Here is a 17,265-nt window from a genome sequence, read left to right on the forward strand (position 1 = left end):
ACACTTTCTTTACTTATTGATCCATCCATGAAAACTTAACTTGCTTCCATATCTTGGCTATTGTAAGTAATGCTGCAATGAACATAGTGGTGCATATTTATTTTTGAATGAGTTCTCGTTTTCTTCAGGTAAATACCCAGATGTGGAGTTGTGGATCGTATGGTAGTCATGTTTTTAGTTGTTTAGGAGCTTCCATACTGCTTTCCATAGTGGTTGCACCAATTGACATCCCCACCAATTGTCTCTGAGGGTTTCCTTTTCTTCATATCCTCTCCAACACTTGTTATTTTTTGTCTTTTTTATAATAGCCATTCTAATACCTGTGAAGTCTCGATCTATATTCCTCTGATTCATAATGTCAAGCATCTTTTCATGTACCTGTTGGCCATCTGTATGTTCTAAAATAGTGTTTTATTAACATAAATGTCTACCTTAACATTTATAACATTTCCTTAGCATTAAAGTGATTGGTGAGAGCAAGACTCTTTTAAATAAATGCAAGAATTTGAAATTCGAGGACATGAGTGACACTTTTTTTTTTATCAACTACTATGTCCAATTTTTGTGTTTTCTTTTAAATACAGTGTATCAGAAAATGCTTGTTTCATGTTAAAGGCAAATAGCATCTGAAGTTTTAAAACTTCTCTAGCCATACAAACAGAATTTTAAATTGTTTTAGTACTTTAAAGGAGGAGAAATTGGTAAATTTGGGTCTGAGAGCTGATCACTATACGTTGCGAGCAGAGATGTCGCCAATACGTAAGACGAGTGAGCACTTTCACATGTACCTGTCTACAGTGGGTGTCAGCACTCTCTGTAAGTGAGACTGTCGGGTGTGTGCATTCTACCATGTAACAGTGTGATACAATGCCCATTTGCAATCCAAGACACTGGATGCAATGACATGTCCTGTATGGTTAGACGTGAGCCTCCTGTGGCATTAAATTAATCTTTTCCTACTCCAGTTATGGTAGTTTTCTGGCTTGTTTGCGCATGTCTACATCTGAAAGAAAGACTAGGACAGAGCTATGACCTTACAAATGAACAGTACATCTACAGTATCAAACACATGCATGGACTTAGCAGGAGACACTGAGCCCTGAGGCTGGCACATGCTGACTTAACCTGGTAGGATGTCAGCACATTGTTGGGGCAGAGTACACATTTCAGGCAGATTTCACTTTTAATTACAATTAAATATGTAATTGTCTGAAAAAATGGTGAAGTTCCTAAGCATCTCCTTCCAACTCTATGTCAGAATTTCTACTCTGGGCCAACATCCCCAGCTCACCTGGCCTGGCACCCCTCACCAAATTGCCTGGGAGCTCAAAAAATATTCTGGTGATGTAAGTAAGCCTCCATTTCCTGAAATTTATGGTCAATTTATTCTGTTGTGGTGTCCTCTACCTGATGGTCTTTTTGTAATAAATTTATATTTTTATTAGAATATTTCCAGATAATTCTCAGAATAAAATCTTAACACCTTGGTTTGTTTTTCAAGGTCTTTCTCTGTCACTGTCCAAAGCTATTGCTCCAAACCATGCATCCAAACAGACCTCATTTTCATTTGTTTTTCTTTCCACATTTTGCTTTTGCTGTCTCTTCTCCTATAATGTTATTCCTTGATGTCTAAATCTTTTTGATAAAAAACATAAAAGTGGCCGAAACCAGTTTGGCTCAGTGGATAGAGCGTCGGCCTGCGGACTGAAGGGTCCCGGGTTCGATTCTGGTCAAGGGCATGTACCTGGGTTGTGGGCACATCCCCAAGTAGGAGATGTGCAAGAGGCAGCTGATCGATGTTTCTCTCTCATCGATGTTTCTGACTCTCTATCTCTCTCCCTTCCTCTCTGTAAAAAAAAAAAATCAATAAAATATAAAAAAAAAAACAAAACAAAAACATAAAAGTGATTATCATTTTCATTTTTGTTGCAGCAATATAGATAATATATATGTACACACACACACACACACACACACATCCAGTATATAAATCACATAAAATATTTAATGACATGGAAAGATTTTTCCATTATATTAAGTGGAAAGGCAAATTGAAAAATATTATGATTCTGTTTTTCTTTTCTTTGAGGAGAAAAATATATAGGAAAAAAATTCCTGAAAGTTTACACCTACACAAAAATATTACTAGTTGGTGGAACTGGAGATGAAGTTTGTTTTGCTTATTGGTATTTTATATTTGGATAGTAGACCTGTTTTGTTCTTGTAATAAGACATGAATTAAAACATATCCCTAAAGCATGTGGTACCTTATCTCATCCTTACATAGAATTTTGGAGTATCTTAACCCCAAACTCTTCCAAATTGTTCTCATTATTACTCGTATATCTGGGTATTTAAAAATATTTAATCAATGTGAGTGGCACTAAGGTTGAAGGTAATGCTCATTAATGTTCAGCACAGAATAATATTTTTGAGAGCCCTTTCTGTCATCCCACTGAACTTGGCTTTGGAAATCACCAGACTACCCATCCACTCATGTCTGCAATGATCCCCCTTACCTACAGGAGTTGGGGCAGAGCTAAGATAGTTGCTAATGAAAGAGGAATTTAGATTTACTGTGTCCTAAGCCCTGGGTGACATTTTTCGAATATTCTCCTCCAATAGGAAAAGGGCATGTAGTTCTCCTGTGTTGCAGTTTTGAATAACGTGTGCACAGAGGGGTTAACTATTGTTTCTGGTGAAGGTAACAGGGAAACATCTGTCTGCTCAGTCACCCTGGAGCCCTAATATCTTGCTTTGTGATTTGCCTCTGCATTCACAGCCACATACTCATCTCCCCAAACAAAGAGGATATATTTGGTTGTCACTGATCATTTTTTTAAACTGGATTAGGCAGTTTCCCTTGAAACTTCTTTCCTAATGTAGCATGAAGTAGAGTTAAATAGCAAAAATGAAGGAATTTATTTGGAGCTATCAAAATAGGAAGGGGAATTGTTTGGTTCCACCGCAGACTGCAAGAGGGCTGAGGCATGGATTGAAGGAAATTATCAAGCGTGCATGTTGTTTTTAAGTGATACTTGAGACCAGGATGGGAAACAGCTGTGTTGTTGGGGGGTTTTTCTCGTGCCAACGTTCCTCATTTGATTGATTTTTCTCTCCGACAGCCCACTGTGCAGATAAATGTGTCCATGGTCGCTGCATTGCTCCAAACACCTGTCAGTGTGAGCCTGGCTGGGGGGGCACCAACTGCTCCAGTGGTGAGTGCCCACCTGCTGTTGTCTGTCTTGGGATGTTTGTGCTGGAAGGGCCCCTTGTCTGCAGATTCCCCTGAGCCTTGGGTTTCCCGTTTCACCCCTATGCAGAGTGTAGTGCGGATTCCCGACCCAACCCATTAATAGAGTTTCCTTTAAATCTGTGCAAGTTATTAGATCCAGAGCTGTTAACTGAGTACAAAGAAAGGTACTTGGAAGGAAGAAGATTTCAATAATCTGATGCTGATGATTCCGTAAATACCAGTGCATTTGCCAGAGTAGGGCAGTCGTGGTGACATAGCTATTGTAGTCTAACTTCTGTTTCCACTTGTTGATTTATCTATGATATTTGCTTGGTGATTAAAATTGACTACTTTCTGGTCTTAACTCAGAAGAAGTAGAATGGATATTTTCAATGCTTAACCGATTTTTCTCTGCATTTTGAGATGCAAATAATGAACACTTGCTTGAGATAACATTGGGGAGAAATATTGGTAATAAATAAAAATTCATGAACAGAATATAGTATGTCATCTGTCTCACGTTAAAATTACAGTTCTAAAATAACACTATTTGAACTATAAGCAGATTGCATTTAAAATCTCATATTCTTTATTATGAGTATTAAATGATGGAATGTCATGTAGTGCAGTTGCTTTTCTAAATTTCACAGTTAAAACTTAAAAGTTTTCTGGCTAATTTGTTGCTGTGTGTGTAATTGTGTATACTTCCTGTTCCTTCATACTTCTTTTTTTTACGTTTATCTTTTACTCTAGACAGTATTACAGATGTCCCCTATTTCCCCACATCCCACCCTCCACTAGCCCCTGTCCCAGCCCAGGCTTTCGCCACACTATTCGCCTTGAAAAATGTGAGAGGGACTCAGAGAGCAACTAAATTGTCAAGAACGGACCATCATATTTAGAGAAAGGAAATACTAGTTTTAAAAATTAGCAGGCTCTCATGGCAGCACAAATGTGTCCTCATTGCTACAAAACAGTTTTCTGAAACTAGTCCAAACGGACTTCCAGCTGTCTAGGTAAGCCGGGTTTAGGAATTTTTACTTGCTCACATTTGGGATGGGGAGATGACTGTTTATCTTGTTAGAACTACTTGTTTCAGTTTTGTGGTCTCTTGGCTGCCCCTTGTGCTGTCTGTGCACAGAACATTCTGTGTGAAAGAGCCTTTTCATTGTATCTTAAGCAGCAGCGGGGGTGAGGGGGAGGGGGGGGAGAAGAGACAGAGAGAGAGAGAGAGAGAGAGAGAGAGAGAGAGAGAGAGAGAGAGAGAGAGTTTCTGCCCCTGATGGGCTTCCAGTCCCAGTGCATAACTGTTCTGCAGGGTTTTGTTGTGCTTCTGTTCGAGATCAGGAGAAGAGTAGGCATTCTGTTCACATGCCGTTGAGGCAAAATGTTTGGGATGTGGGAGTTGGCTCATGTCCATTTTTCTGGCCGACTGACCTCAAATGCGATGTGGCTTTCATGAACTTTTCCAGCTTAAAAATCAGTTGTGCCTACACATTTTGAGGAAAAATAACATTATTCTATAAACTAGTGGGCAAGAGAAGAGAGGATGTATTCGTCATTTGAAAAGCGAGGTTTGTTGCTAATTCCAGGGCAAGAATGCTGTGGAATAATTTCAGCTGTATTTATACTCTGTCTCCCAAGGACTGCAGCCTGTGTCAAGCTAAGAGATCAGACTAAGAGTGTGTAAACAAAACAAAAGCCTACATGGGTTTCAGATTCTTGAGAACTGGTTCAGACCTCTTGGAATATAAGATAGTGTTTTATTTTGCAGGTTAGGCCTTCTTGAAAATAAACTGCTTCATTTTGGAGTTGACTCCCTTTTGAAGAAAGCCCCTAGAATACTCAGAACACATGTTCTTTCAATCCTGGAAGGTGATATTGACTCAACTTTTATTTATTCTCTACAACTCATGTTTTGGTTTATCTATAATGATCAAAGGCATAAGTAAACATGGACTGTTATTTGACATCTTCAAAGATGTTTGGAGAAAAGCATTTCTGACACCTTTTCTAAGCACATAAGAAAATGCTATTCTGAGCTGGAGCACTGGGTCTTGTTACCTCGATTTTGTCTGTGGCAGTTACTCCACTGTCACTAATTAGGAGTTGTATAATTTACTTATTACTCTTGGCCAGATAATTTTTGCAGTAAAATGCATGCACTAGTAATCTATCTAGTAACAGAGTTAAAATAGTCTAATTTTCAAAGATTTTATTTCTGTGTCGCCTCTTCTCTGGTTATTCTTACATATATATTTGGTGATATATAGTAGAACCATAAAATGATTGCTTTGACAATTAGAGCAGTTCCTTGTATCAATCAGGAGACAGAAACCTCAATACTTATTTTTTCACTAAAGCTTTTAGTTTGGAACCATTTTAAATTTATAGAAAATTTGCAAAGATAGGAAGGAGAGTTCCCAAATGCCTGCATCCAGTTTTCCCCCTTGTTAATGTCTGACCATTAGTTTGTCAAACTGAGAAACTGATATTAGTACATCACTGTTAAATAAACGCCAGACTTTATTTGGATTTCATCAGTTTTTCTGTTGATGTCTCTTTCTGTTCCAGATCCAAATCCAGGGCACCACACTGCCTTTCATTGTCCTGTCTTCCCTGACTCCTGATGTGTGACAGTTTCTCAGTTATTGTTTTTCCTAACCTCGGTAGCCTTGAAAAGCACTGGCCAGGTATCCTGTAGAATGCCCCTCAGTCAGTGTTTGGTGTTTTTCTCATGGTGGGGTTATGGGATTTGAAAGGAATACCACGGAGTTGACGTGCCCTTCTCTTCACATCATATCAGGGGTTTCATGACATTCATATGACATCACTGGTGATAGCATCACTTGGTTACCCTTCATCGCTTGCTGATGTGTAGTGTTTGTCAGGTTTCTCCACATAAAGTCACTATTTTTCGCTCTCCCTAATTGGTTCTTTAAAAAGCAAGTCACTAAGTCTAGCCTTCCCTTAAGGGTGAAAGGCAGGAATTAAGCTTTAGTCTTCGAGGGGTGAGTGTCTACCTATGTTATTTGGAGCTCTTTTTGAGGAAGATTTGTCTTTCCCCTATTCATTCAATCACTTATTTATATCAGTATGGGCTCATATACAATTATATTGATATTTTGGGTTATACACCAACAGTACGTTATTTTTTTGCTCAAGTTGTTCCAGCTTTAGAGATTGGGTGTTCCTTTGGGTGGCTCTGTGTCCTGTTGACATGCCCCCTGCATTCTGTTTGTTTCTGCTGGTTTGTTTTGAGCACTTCCTTACTTTCTGGTGCTACAGGATACTCCAAGCTTATTTTGTGTTTTTTCCTGCCTCAGTCCTAGAACGAGCCATTGGAAAATGGTATTTAGAAACGAAAATCGGTGTGCTGGGAATGCTCATTACTACTGGGACACATAGTAACTTTAACAAGGAGAGTTTATTAAGAAGGATTATGAACTACCACAGGGGATTGGAGTAATGAGGGATCGGCTATTAAGAAGTAAATAGCACTCAAGACAATGCAAGGGCAGCTGACATAAGAAGCAGCCTCTACTCTTAGGGCTGAGATAAAGTGCCCCAAAGGAAGCCCCACCGGAGTGCGATCCAGACCTCGTTAGAGAAGGCACGTCCACAGCTCACTGAATGGCAGAGAGGCTGCCGGAGTACTGTTCTTGCAGAACTTGCTGGAAATCTGCCCTCCAGGACACTTGGAAAAGCTTTGGATAGAGAAGTGTCTGCTATCAAAGCCCCAGGGGTACCCAGGGACAGTTGCTGGCTCATGGGTTCTGCTAGCCAGTGTGTTGCAGGAGCTGGATGCTAACAAGCTGCCTGTGCTGTAGGACCTAGCGCTGGGCTGCAGAAGCTGCCCCTTTTGCAGAAACGGTGCTCAGTGAAAGCTGCCACACCGTCAGATGCTGCAGAAGTCAGTCCCACTGTGCTTCCAGGGCAGGCCCTGGGGGCTGGAGAAGCCACATGCACTTCAGGAATCAGTTGAGGTAGCACACTGGAACACCGAGGATAGCTTTCCTCCTGGAATGTCTCTCCTGTGCCCTCTAAAGAAAATGCTTCACACTCAGCTAGCTGGAAAAGGAAGAATATCTAAAGGGCCCAGATCCATTTTTGTAGAGCCCGCAATGAAGGAAAAGTTCAGTACTGAGAGGCAATAAAGTGATAGCCATTGCAATCCATGCCTTTGGTTACTCAGCTCCTCTATGTACACTTCTATACATATTTTATCTAGATACTAAAGTTAATGTCCAACAACTTGTTTATAAAATAAAATAAAAATGAAAAGAGAGGGAAAAGAAAATAACATCTACAAATGAATGTATTCATATAACAAGCCAATAGAAACTATTAAAAACTGCAGCAGGCCCCTGTTCTGTAACTAGTCACAAGGCTGTCATTGTATATGCACCTCCCTTCTCCATTCAGCATTGTGTGCCCACCCTTTCTCAGCCCAGAGCCCACCTGCTTGGGGCTCCTTACATGGTGGAGTGATTTCAGCCCCCATTCCTGAATGACCTGAATTCTCAGTTGTCTTACCTTTAAATAAATTATTGATGGTTTCTGTAACCTTTCTTAGTGGGCATGGAATTGCTAAGAGGTGCCCCATATCAGAGTTTCTTGGTTTCATGTAGCAACCCAATTTCCTCTTGAAAATCAGGATCAATCATTACATCCAGAAGAGTAAGTACTTTATTTACAGTAAGAGGATAAAATGACCAGGTGGCCGTAAATTGGTAACTGTCACCCAGAACTATCTCTCTGTATTTTCCCCCCTCAAATATTCAGGAGATTAAGGGACTAACAGATACCTTTATATGTACAGGTTCACAAAGGCATCCCTTGGAAATTTAATCCGCTCACTTTGTCAGTGGAGGGCAGGGTTCCTATATGTGATATATAGTCAGAATTCCTGGTCTCAGTGTATTCTCTGTGTAAAAAACCAGGTGTGTCAGAGAACTGTACAGAGTTTGTTCCCCCCGGAGTGAAATCAAGATTTATTTGACTAGACTCGGACATATTGCTTCTTTTTAAATTTGATGAAATGATTTTTTTTAAAAAGCACACACATATTTTACTTTTATTGGCATCCTAATGTATACCCTAGCCTATATGACATTAATCTATCTTACCTCCATCTCTCTTCGCTCCTCTCTTTCCTGTTCTCTCTCTCTCTCTGTTACCCCTTTCCCTCATCAATCTCTCTGTTCCATCGTCAGTCCTCTATTCCTATTCCTCCCTCACTGGATGACAAACAACTCCTGGAGGGCAGGGGCTGTGTGTTATTAATCTCTTCAGGCTCCATTGTGCCCGGTATGTGGTTGGAGCACAGTAAATGTTTGTTCCATTTAATTAGATTAAATGAACCGTATGATTCTCTATGATTCTGAGAAGGTCATTTGTGTATTCATGAGTGATTACTGTGTGCAAGGAACTGTGTTGGATGCTGGGGATAAGGAAACAAATGTGGGACGAAGCTCATGCTTGGAGAAAGGTAGACAGCAGCGTGAATGTCTCATTGTGAGGAAGAAAACAGCCTCAGTCGTGGCGGTGGATTGAGGAAGCCTAAGTGAAGTTGGGCAAGGTAGTGTGAGGTTTTCTGGGTGCACTAGGGCAAGAAGGACCTCGTGTATTGCTGTGGGTGAGGGGGAAGGAAAAGAAGCTGATACAGACTCCTCTTCTAGAAAGTTAGCTGAGAAGCCAACGAGGAGGAGCAAAGGAGGAGTTAGTGAAAGGCAATGAAGGCTCACAGGAAGCTTTGTGTTTGTTTATGTTTATGGTTTTCGGTGAAAAAGGTTTAGAGGCTGAGCGGAAGGTGAAAGAGAAGGGAGGGAAGCTGGAGATTCAGTTGAGAGAGAAAACCATTTAATTGAAGGAACAAGGCTCCTTAGGAGACAGTTGGGGGGTGGGATGGGATCCCAGGAACTGATTGGCAGGAAGAAGTACTTCCCATTCCCAACAGAATGAGCGGGAAACAGTGTCGGTCAGGGATGTCCATAGATTTCTAGTGTCAGAGGTACGAGTGGGTGAGGGAGTCCATATTTGGTGACCTTTCTTCATTCTCTTGGTAAACTTGGAGGCGAGATCATCTGCTGATACTAAGGGGAGCAGAAGTTGGGTCACATTGATAATGCCAATGACTGTTCTCTTTCATTGAGCACTTAAAATGTGCCAAGCATCAGTAAAAGGGCTTTATAGGAATGACATTTAATGCTCACAACAGACAATGAAATGGTTACAATTCTTGCTCCTATTTTATGGATGAGTGAATGGTGGTGCGGAAAAATTAAATGACTTGCCTAAGTTGATACACTTAGTAAACAATGGAGGCAGACTCACATCTCACTGAGAGCCATTAACTTCAACCACAAGGGTATGGTGCCTCCTGAAGTTGGAAAGGAGGTTTGGTGAAAGTGACAAGGGGCATTGAGAGAAATGAGAGCAGGAGGCTGGTGTTGAAAACACCAGGCAAATATTAAAATAAAAATTCTGAGAGATGCTGAAGGCACACTAACATTAGAGATGGGGAATTCCAAAGGACACCATTTTGGTTGGCCTCGTTTGTAATTTTTAATTTCCTCATTTGTAATATTAAGAACGTTGGGCCAGATTATATTTACAACCCCTTTCAAGTCTGTGTTTCTATGAGTGATTGACTCCAATAGCTACATACATGCAATCCCCACAACCTTTCTTAGTGTTGGAAACCCTTTAAAGCTTTTGTATGAGTTACAATAATACATTTGTTCTCCCAATCTATATACTCCTACTTATGATTTTCTAAACGTCTATAAAGAAATTTATTTCTCCTCTGGCTGTAGGGCACATTCAAAACTCCTGGGAAAGTACTAAACCAGCCAGCAGCCAGCAGCCAGCAAGTAGTTCTCAAATGCTTGTTCCCCAGGCTTTTGACATTAGGACCAAATAGAGGCAAAAGTGGAAATTGAGTTTGGCTTAGAAAATCAAAACTAGAGTTGTATCGTCATCAATAGCATTTCTGGTTAAATGTACTCTGAAGTAGTGGAAACATGCCTAGGAGGCAAGACTAGCTCACACACTTTTCAGGTACCACATTAGGAACACTGATAACCTTTTATAAAAATAAAGAAGGCACTCCGCAAAGCACTAAGGAGTAAGACTTTGCCTGCAGGATATTCGAATTGGGGAGTCCATTTGAAGGCTGTTATAGGCCAGAAATCATAGGCACAAAAGCTGACTTATTCCCCAGCAAGATTTGTTGTAAAGGACTATTGACTGGGCACAATAGTCTGATCGATATTGTCTGGGAGAGAAGGCACTCAGAGCCCAGTCCTGGAGGCAGGTCATTAACATGCCCATCTCTCTGTCAGAATTACTTTAGAAATCAGGTTGATGGAGCAGCAAGAATAAGAGTAGATCATTGGGCTTCAGGGGCACGGGGGCAGGGCATTGATGATGGGTGGGAAGGATTGAGTTCACAATGGTTGAGCAGAACTGCCCGAAAGCAGTTTCACTGACAGATTGCCCAAATATTTTGATAGAGGTTACAAACAGAAACTGCTGATTTTGCCTTCCAAAGGAGCCTAAAATCTGGGCTGTGCTTAGTTACTCTCTGGATGGACAGAGCGCCTCCTCCCCGCCTTCCTCCAACCCCCAGATTGGAATTGAATGGCAGCAGTCTTAGCTGCTCTCCTCTCTGAGCTGTTTCTGAGCCTCACTTCCCTCATGCTTCAAATAAGGGTGAGAGTACCTACTTCCTTTTCTTCTGAGGATTAAATGACACAATACCCGTTCAGTGCTCAGCGCTGTGCCTGGCAGCATAATAATGGCGAAATAAATGGTACTTTCACTTTCTTATGTGACACAGGGGGCTACCACCAGACTTCTTCACAGCAGTCTGGTCTTTAGACTGAACAGTGGATGGGGTAGCTCTTTGTGGCCATCTCATTTCGTCCTGCAGGCGACACCCTTCATTAGCAGAAGCCTTTCTGCCCATAGTCACTTGCCAGGAGGCTTCCCAAGAAACCCTAGTGAAGGTTTTACTTTGTTTTTTTTTTTGTTGTTGTTGTTTGTGTGTGTGTGTGTGTGTGTGTGTGTGTGTGATTTCCAACATCTGACCATGGATGTCCATCCTTTCCAGATGAATTCGGGTTTACATTGCTTCTGGCACAGTAAGAGCACTGTGGACATTTATGTTCCTATGCTAGTTAGTTCACTTGCAATGGGTGTGAAGACAAGGATGGGCTGGCATGTTATTTAACCCTACTCCACATCATCTATCAATTTTTTTGTTATTATGTTGTTGTTTTGTGTAATATCCCTTGACATCAATTTATCAGAAAATCTTGGTTCAACCTCAAAATATGACCAAATCTAACCTTTTCTCATTGTCATTAACATGCCCATCTCTGTCAGAATTAGTTTAGAAATCAGGTTAATGGAGCTGCCACCCAAATCCAAGCCACCATCCTCTTCTTAATTAGAGGCTAAATCGGTTTATATTAAGACTTATATCCTTCCCTGTGTTCTCACAGACAGCAACTTAAAATATCTACTATGTTTTGATTAATTTGGAAGCTCTAGATATTCTATCTTTTTTAGTAACTAAATATATTTATTTAAAGTAATTTTTTATTTTTCAATTACACTTAATGTACAGTATTATATTAGTTTCAGGTGTATAACCCAGTGAATAGGTATTTATATAACTTACAAAATGATCACCTCAATAAATTTAGTACCCATCTGGCACCATACATAGTTATTACAGTATTTTTGACTATATTACATATGCTGTAGTTTATATCCTCATAACTATTCTGTAACTACCAATGTGTACTTCTTATTCCCTTTACCTTTATCACCCATCCCACCTCTACCCCCCTCCAATCTGGAAACTATCAAAATGCTCTGTGTCTATGAGACTGTTTCTGTTCTACTTGTTTGTTTTGGTTTTTATATTCCACATAGAAGTGAAACCATATGGTATTTGTCTTCCTCTGTCTGACTTGTTTCACTCAGCACAATATCCTCTAAGTCCATTCATGTTTTGCAGATGGCATTATTTCTTTCATTTTTATGTCTGACTCATATTCCATTGTATATATGCACCATTTCTTTATTCACTCATCTGTTGATGGACACTTAGGTTGCTTTCATTTCTTGGCTATTGTAAATAATGCTGCAATGAACATGTGGCTATATATGTTTTTTGATTTAGTGTTTCGGGTTTCTTCAGGTAAGTACCCAGAAGTGGAATTGCTCTTATAATTGGTTATCACAGTTGTCTCCTTGCTGCAGCATCTACTTGGGCCCCACTGAAGTCAGTTCTCCCTAGTGAGACCAGGTGACCTGTAAGTGTATATTGTATAATGCACACTTATTATACCTTATAAATTCCAATGGGTTAAATCTGAAAAGAAAGAAACATCAATTGAGCTATGAGTTGTTAAAGTGTGTATACATTTTTGGGGCCTGTGTATAAGCAACGTATTTGGAGAAGTTAAGAAATGATCAGATGTCTTCCTTAAACCAGCGGTCGCCAACTTTTTGGACCTCATGGACCACCGGTTGGCGACCGCTGCGGTCTAGAGAAAGGGCCTTAAGGTAGCTCAGGCTCCTGTGACTTCAGGATTCACCTCGGCTAGTATCTTGTAGGCTCATTATCTTTGGTGACTTAGCAGAAGTTCCCTTCCTTGCCCACTAATTGGAAGCTGCCCTGAAACTAGATGCCAGGAGAGATGAACCAGATGTAGTTTCCATGAACATTGAGGAAGATGTAGATGTGGGAGCTCCTCAGACTCAAGAGAGGAAAGGTCGTAGTATAAGCATCAAGATTCTAACTCACATGGGGTATGACTCCTGAAATAGTGGCCCCAGGACTATGAGAGGTTTTGAAAGTCAGCCCTGATTTGAGTGGAGAATGCTTAACAATTTCTCATCAAAACTTGCATATATTACTTTTCAAGGTGCACATTTTGTATGACAATATGGAACTCAGCTGTTAATTTGTACCCAAATGATGTGGAAACTAAGAAATAAGGCAAATAAATTCAAACTACAAGTTATTTCAAATCACATATCAACCATTTTCTCACAGCAATAATGTGCTTCCTGGTTGTTCTGCTTAGAGTGAAATAATGATACCATGTATATTAAGTGATCCTGTAGCCTCACTTGTTACCCCACCTGTAAAATGGAGTAGATTAATAGCCGATTTTAGTAGAGATACATACATCTCCTTTATGAGGTTATGTTGTTAATTGGCTGAAATTAAGTCCTCTGGTTTATTTTATAATTAAATTCATTTGAAATATGATGTTGGAGGAGAGCTCTATGAATACCATGGACTGCCAGAATGATGAACAAGTGGCTTCTAGAGCAAATTAAGCCAGAAACATCACTGGAGGCAAATGGACAAAACTGAAGCTGTCCTACAGGGCACATCATGAGAACGTAGGGGTTTTGTTTTTTTTGGAAAAAAACAATAATGCTGGGAAAAATCGAAGGCATCAGGAAAAGAGGAAAACCAAATAGTGTTGGGTTGACTCTATAACAGAAACTTCAGCCATGAGTCTGCAGGAGCTGAGCAGGGCTGTTAAGGACAGGACATTGGGGACCTCACTCATTCATAGGAGTCAGAGGTGACGCAACGGCACATAACACACACATATCTTTTATGATCATATCTGGTTTCTTATTGCTTGTGATTGTCAAAGCATTTTTTAAAATACTAGTAAACTTCTTCAATGCAAATAATAAAAACACAACTAACCACAGTTTTTCCTTTTTGGTCAAAATTCCCCTCCCCCAACCCCATATACATACACACTTTTAAATCATTTTACCAAACTAGTATTATATGAAATGTTAAAGGGTCTTCTTGAAGAAGAAGAGGAAAAAAGATAAAAAACATGAACAAGAAAATGGCAATAAATACATATCTATCAACAGTTGAAACTAAAAAACAAAAAGAGCAGGGAAAGAACTGAGAACCAGGCAGAAGGAGACAGAGGAGACTTTAACTTGATCTGCAATGTTTTATTTCTTGCATTAAATGTTGAAGCAGATGTGATGGGATGTTCACAATAGTTAATTCTAGGTTGTGGATTCATGGGCCTTTGTTATAGTGTTACTTATAGTCTTCTATAGTTAAAAAAAAATTTTTTTCTCAAAGAAATGATAATAAATTTTTCAGACCATCCAATTAGCATTGAGGGTTTGAGGGCTGGTTTTCTTACTATGAGATTTTAAAAAAAACATTTAAGACCTCTGCCCTCTGGCCTCTCACATCCAGAGTGAAGATACTAAGTACTTTGCCAGTGGTGGTCCTGAGTGCTTATCCTTCAGTGCTCACCTCATGCCCCATCTCCTCTGGGTGCCGTCCCTCCTCTGCCCAATGGTACAATGTGCCTAGGTCCTCTGGGTTCCTTGAGCATCCTACACACAGCAACACTTACTAGTACATAATCATTTGTGATAAACCTCACTGTGGGCCAGTCTCTTCTAGTAGATAAAGAAATCTTAGCCATAGAACATGTCTTAGGCAGGAGCAAGTAGTAAGTGCTCAACAAACAGAACTTAGTAGCCATAGGAGATACTTAACACATTTGTAATGAAAGAATAAATGAGCAAAGAACAAAAATATGGCAAGATTTTCTACAGTAAGACATCCTGTGGTGGCCCCTGAGGTTGTTATTATTCTTTTGACTTTAGTGAACAAATGTAATCCCCTCAAATCCCTTACTCAATTCCAGCCTACAGTGTGTGTCCTTAAGGTTTCCCTACATTGCGAACAGGTTCATCAGTGTGTTCTCATAGAGCAGCCGTGGGCAAACTACGGCCCACGGGCCGGATCCGAAATGAATAAAACTAAAAAAAAAAAAAAAAAAAAAGACCGTACCCTTTTATGTATGTAATGACTAGGGGCCCGGTGCACGAAATTCGTGCACTGGGTGTGTGGGGGGGGGGGGGGGAGTGTCCCTCAGCCCAGCCTGCCCCCTCTCACATACTGGGAGCCCTCAGGCGTTGACCCCCATCACCCTCCATTCGCAGGATCGGCCCCTTGCCCAGGCCCAACGCCTCTGACAGAGGTGTCAGGCCTGGGCAGGGGACCCTCATTTCCCCCCATCACTGGTTCTGCCCCCAGCCCAGGCCTGACGCCTCTGGCCCAGGCGTCAGGCCTGGGCAGGGGACCCCCAGACCCCTCCGATTACTGGCTCTGCCCCTTGCCCAGGCCTGATGCCTCAGCCAGAGGCGTAGACCCCCATCACCCTCCGATTACCAATCACCGGATCGGCCCCTTGACCAGGCCTGAGGCCTCCGGCAGAGGTGTCAGGCCTGGGCAGGGGATCCCCAGCTCCCCGCGGTTGCAGCCTCCACCCCTGCCCAGGCCTAACGCCTCTGGCCGAGGTGTTAGGCCTGGGCAGGGGACCCCCCAGCTCCCCGCGGTTGCAGGCTCCCCCCCTGCCCAGGCCTAACGCCTCTGGCCTAGGCGTCCAGCCCAGGCAGTGGGGACCCGCAGTGGCAGCGGGGGGTGCCGTGATCACGCGGACTACGCCCCTGCCCCTGCAGGACACCTCCAGCTGAGGCGTCCAGCTCGGGCAGCGGGGACCCGCAGCTGCAGCGGCCCCGTGATCGTGGGCTCCGCTTTAGGCCCAGGCAAGGGACCCCTAGCTCCCGGGACTGCCAGCTTCGACCGTGCCCAGCTCCCATCGCTGGCTCCACCCCTACTTCCTGCTATCACTGGCCAGGGCAGCAAAGGCGCCTGATTCTCCGATCATGGCTGGGGGGCAGGGCAAAGGCAGCCCCAGGGCCGCCTTTGCCCTGCCCCTCACCTCTTAGCTCCCCCCTGGGTTTCCGATCACTGTCAGTGGCAGGGGGCTTCTTCCTGCTTTCCCTTTCGCCTCCCTGCATTGTGCCTACATATGCAAATTAGCCGCCATCTTTGTTGGCAGTTAACTGCCATCTCAGTTGGCAGTTAATTTGCATATAGCCCTGATTAGCCAATGAAAAGGGTAGTGCCATACGCCAATTACCATTTTCCTCTTTTATTAGTGTAAATGTTTACTTTGAACTTATATTAGTTCACACAAACACTCCATCCATGCTTTTGTTCCGGCCCTCCGGTCCAGTTTAAGAACCCATTGTGGCCCTCGAGTCAAAAAGTTTGCCCTCCCCTATCATAGAGAGACATCAACATCTGTAGTTAGATACACCGAAGAATAAATATTTCACGCCCCCTTTGCTGGTTCATAATTTGAGAGAAACACACACTGAAATTATAACATGACAGTGTTTCTTTGAAAATCTATGTAGCAAACATTTTTTAAAAGAAGGAAAAAGGTCCTCCCTCAGCACTGAATGATATTCATATAAACAGCCCTGGTGGTGTCCACAGCGATGCTGGCACCGTGTCAGCTCTCCAGTGGGGCGATTTGACATGTGAGGGACATGGGGCTTTGGTGCTTTCAGAGGATCTGGAAAATACATTTTTATTGTTCTTCTTCATGGATGGAGAGGCTTTCCAGAGTTGTTTTATTTTTAAAGCATTGATGTTTTGAATGAGGATCTTTTCTTCTATAGTAACAAAGGGAATGACACAGCACAGCCTTGTTAGCCTGAAGCACGGGGAACAAAATCACAGGAGATAAAAGCCACTGGGGGACTAAGGCTTAGGAAGAAAGGGTGTGTGTTTCAGAAAGAACTGTTTTTCTGCCCTCTGAGACAACAGAATATTATTTCGGCCTCTTCTAAAAGACATACTCTGTAGAGATACTTTCTTAAAAGCAACTTGTTTGTGCTTTGCCTGTATGTTAGAATACAAAGGGTTGAATTTCCTTCCTTAGTAATTTCTCTCATAGTTACAAACTTTCCTCTTTAAAGTCAATGGAGAACATCATGGCAAAATTCCATGTAAAAATATATTTTCAAATTAATATAGCTAACTGATATATTCTAATAGATACTTGACATTTATACGTTAAGAGGACTTGCAGTCTTAGTTACTTCAAAGAGCAACCCTGGTGAGGGTAGTTATGCATTATCAGCTGGCA

At 41.7% G+C, this 17,265-nt stretch overlaps 1 protein-coding gene across 1 annotated transcript in view; it reads left to right on the forward strand.

The window, feature by feature from the left end:
- Positions 1-17,265, forward strand: part of MEGF10 (multiple EGF like domains 10) — a 168,762-nt gene that overhangs the window by 83,290 nt on the left and 68,207 nt on the right. The window contains exon 5 of the mRNA XM_036310750.1: positions 3,126-3,218. Coding sequence (XP_036166643.1) covers positions 3,126-3,218 — 93 coding nt within the window. The remainder of the gene's footprint in view (positions 1-3,125; positions 3,219-17,265) is intronic.

This window comes from Myotis myotis, unplaced genomic scaffold (assembly GCF_014108235.1).
Source record: "Myotis myotis isolate mMyoMyo1 unplaced genomic scaffold, mMyoMyo1.p scaffold_m19_p_5, whole genome shotgun sequence".
Taxonomy (NCBI): Eukaryota; Metazoa; Chordata; class Mammalia; order Chiroptera; family Vespertilionidae; genus Myotis; species Myotis myotis.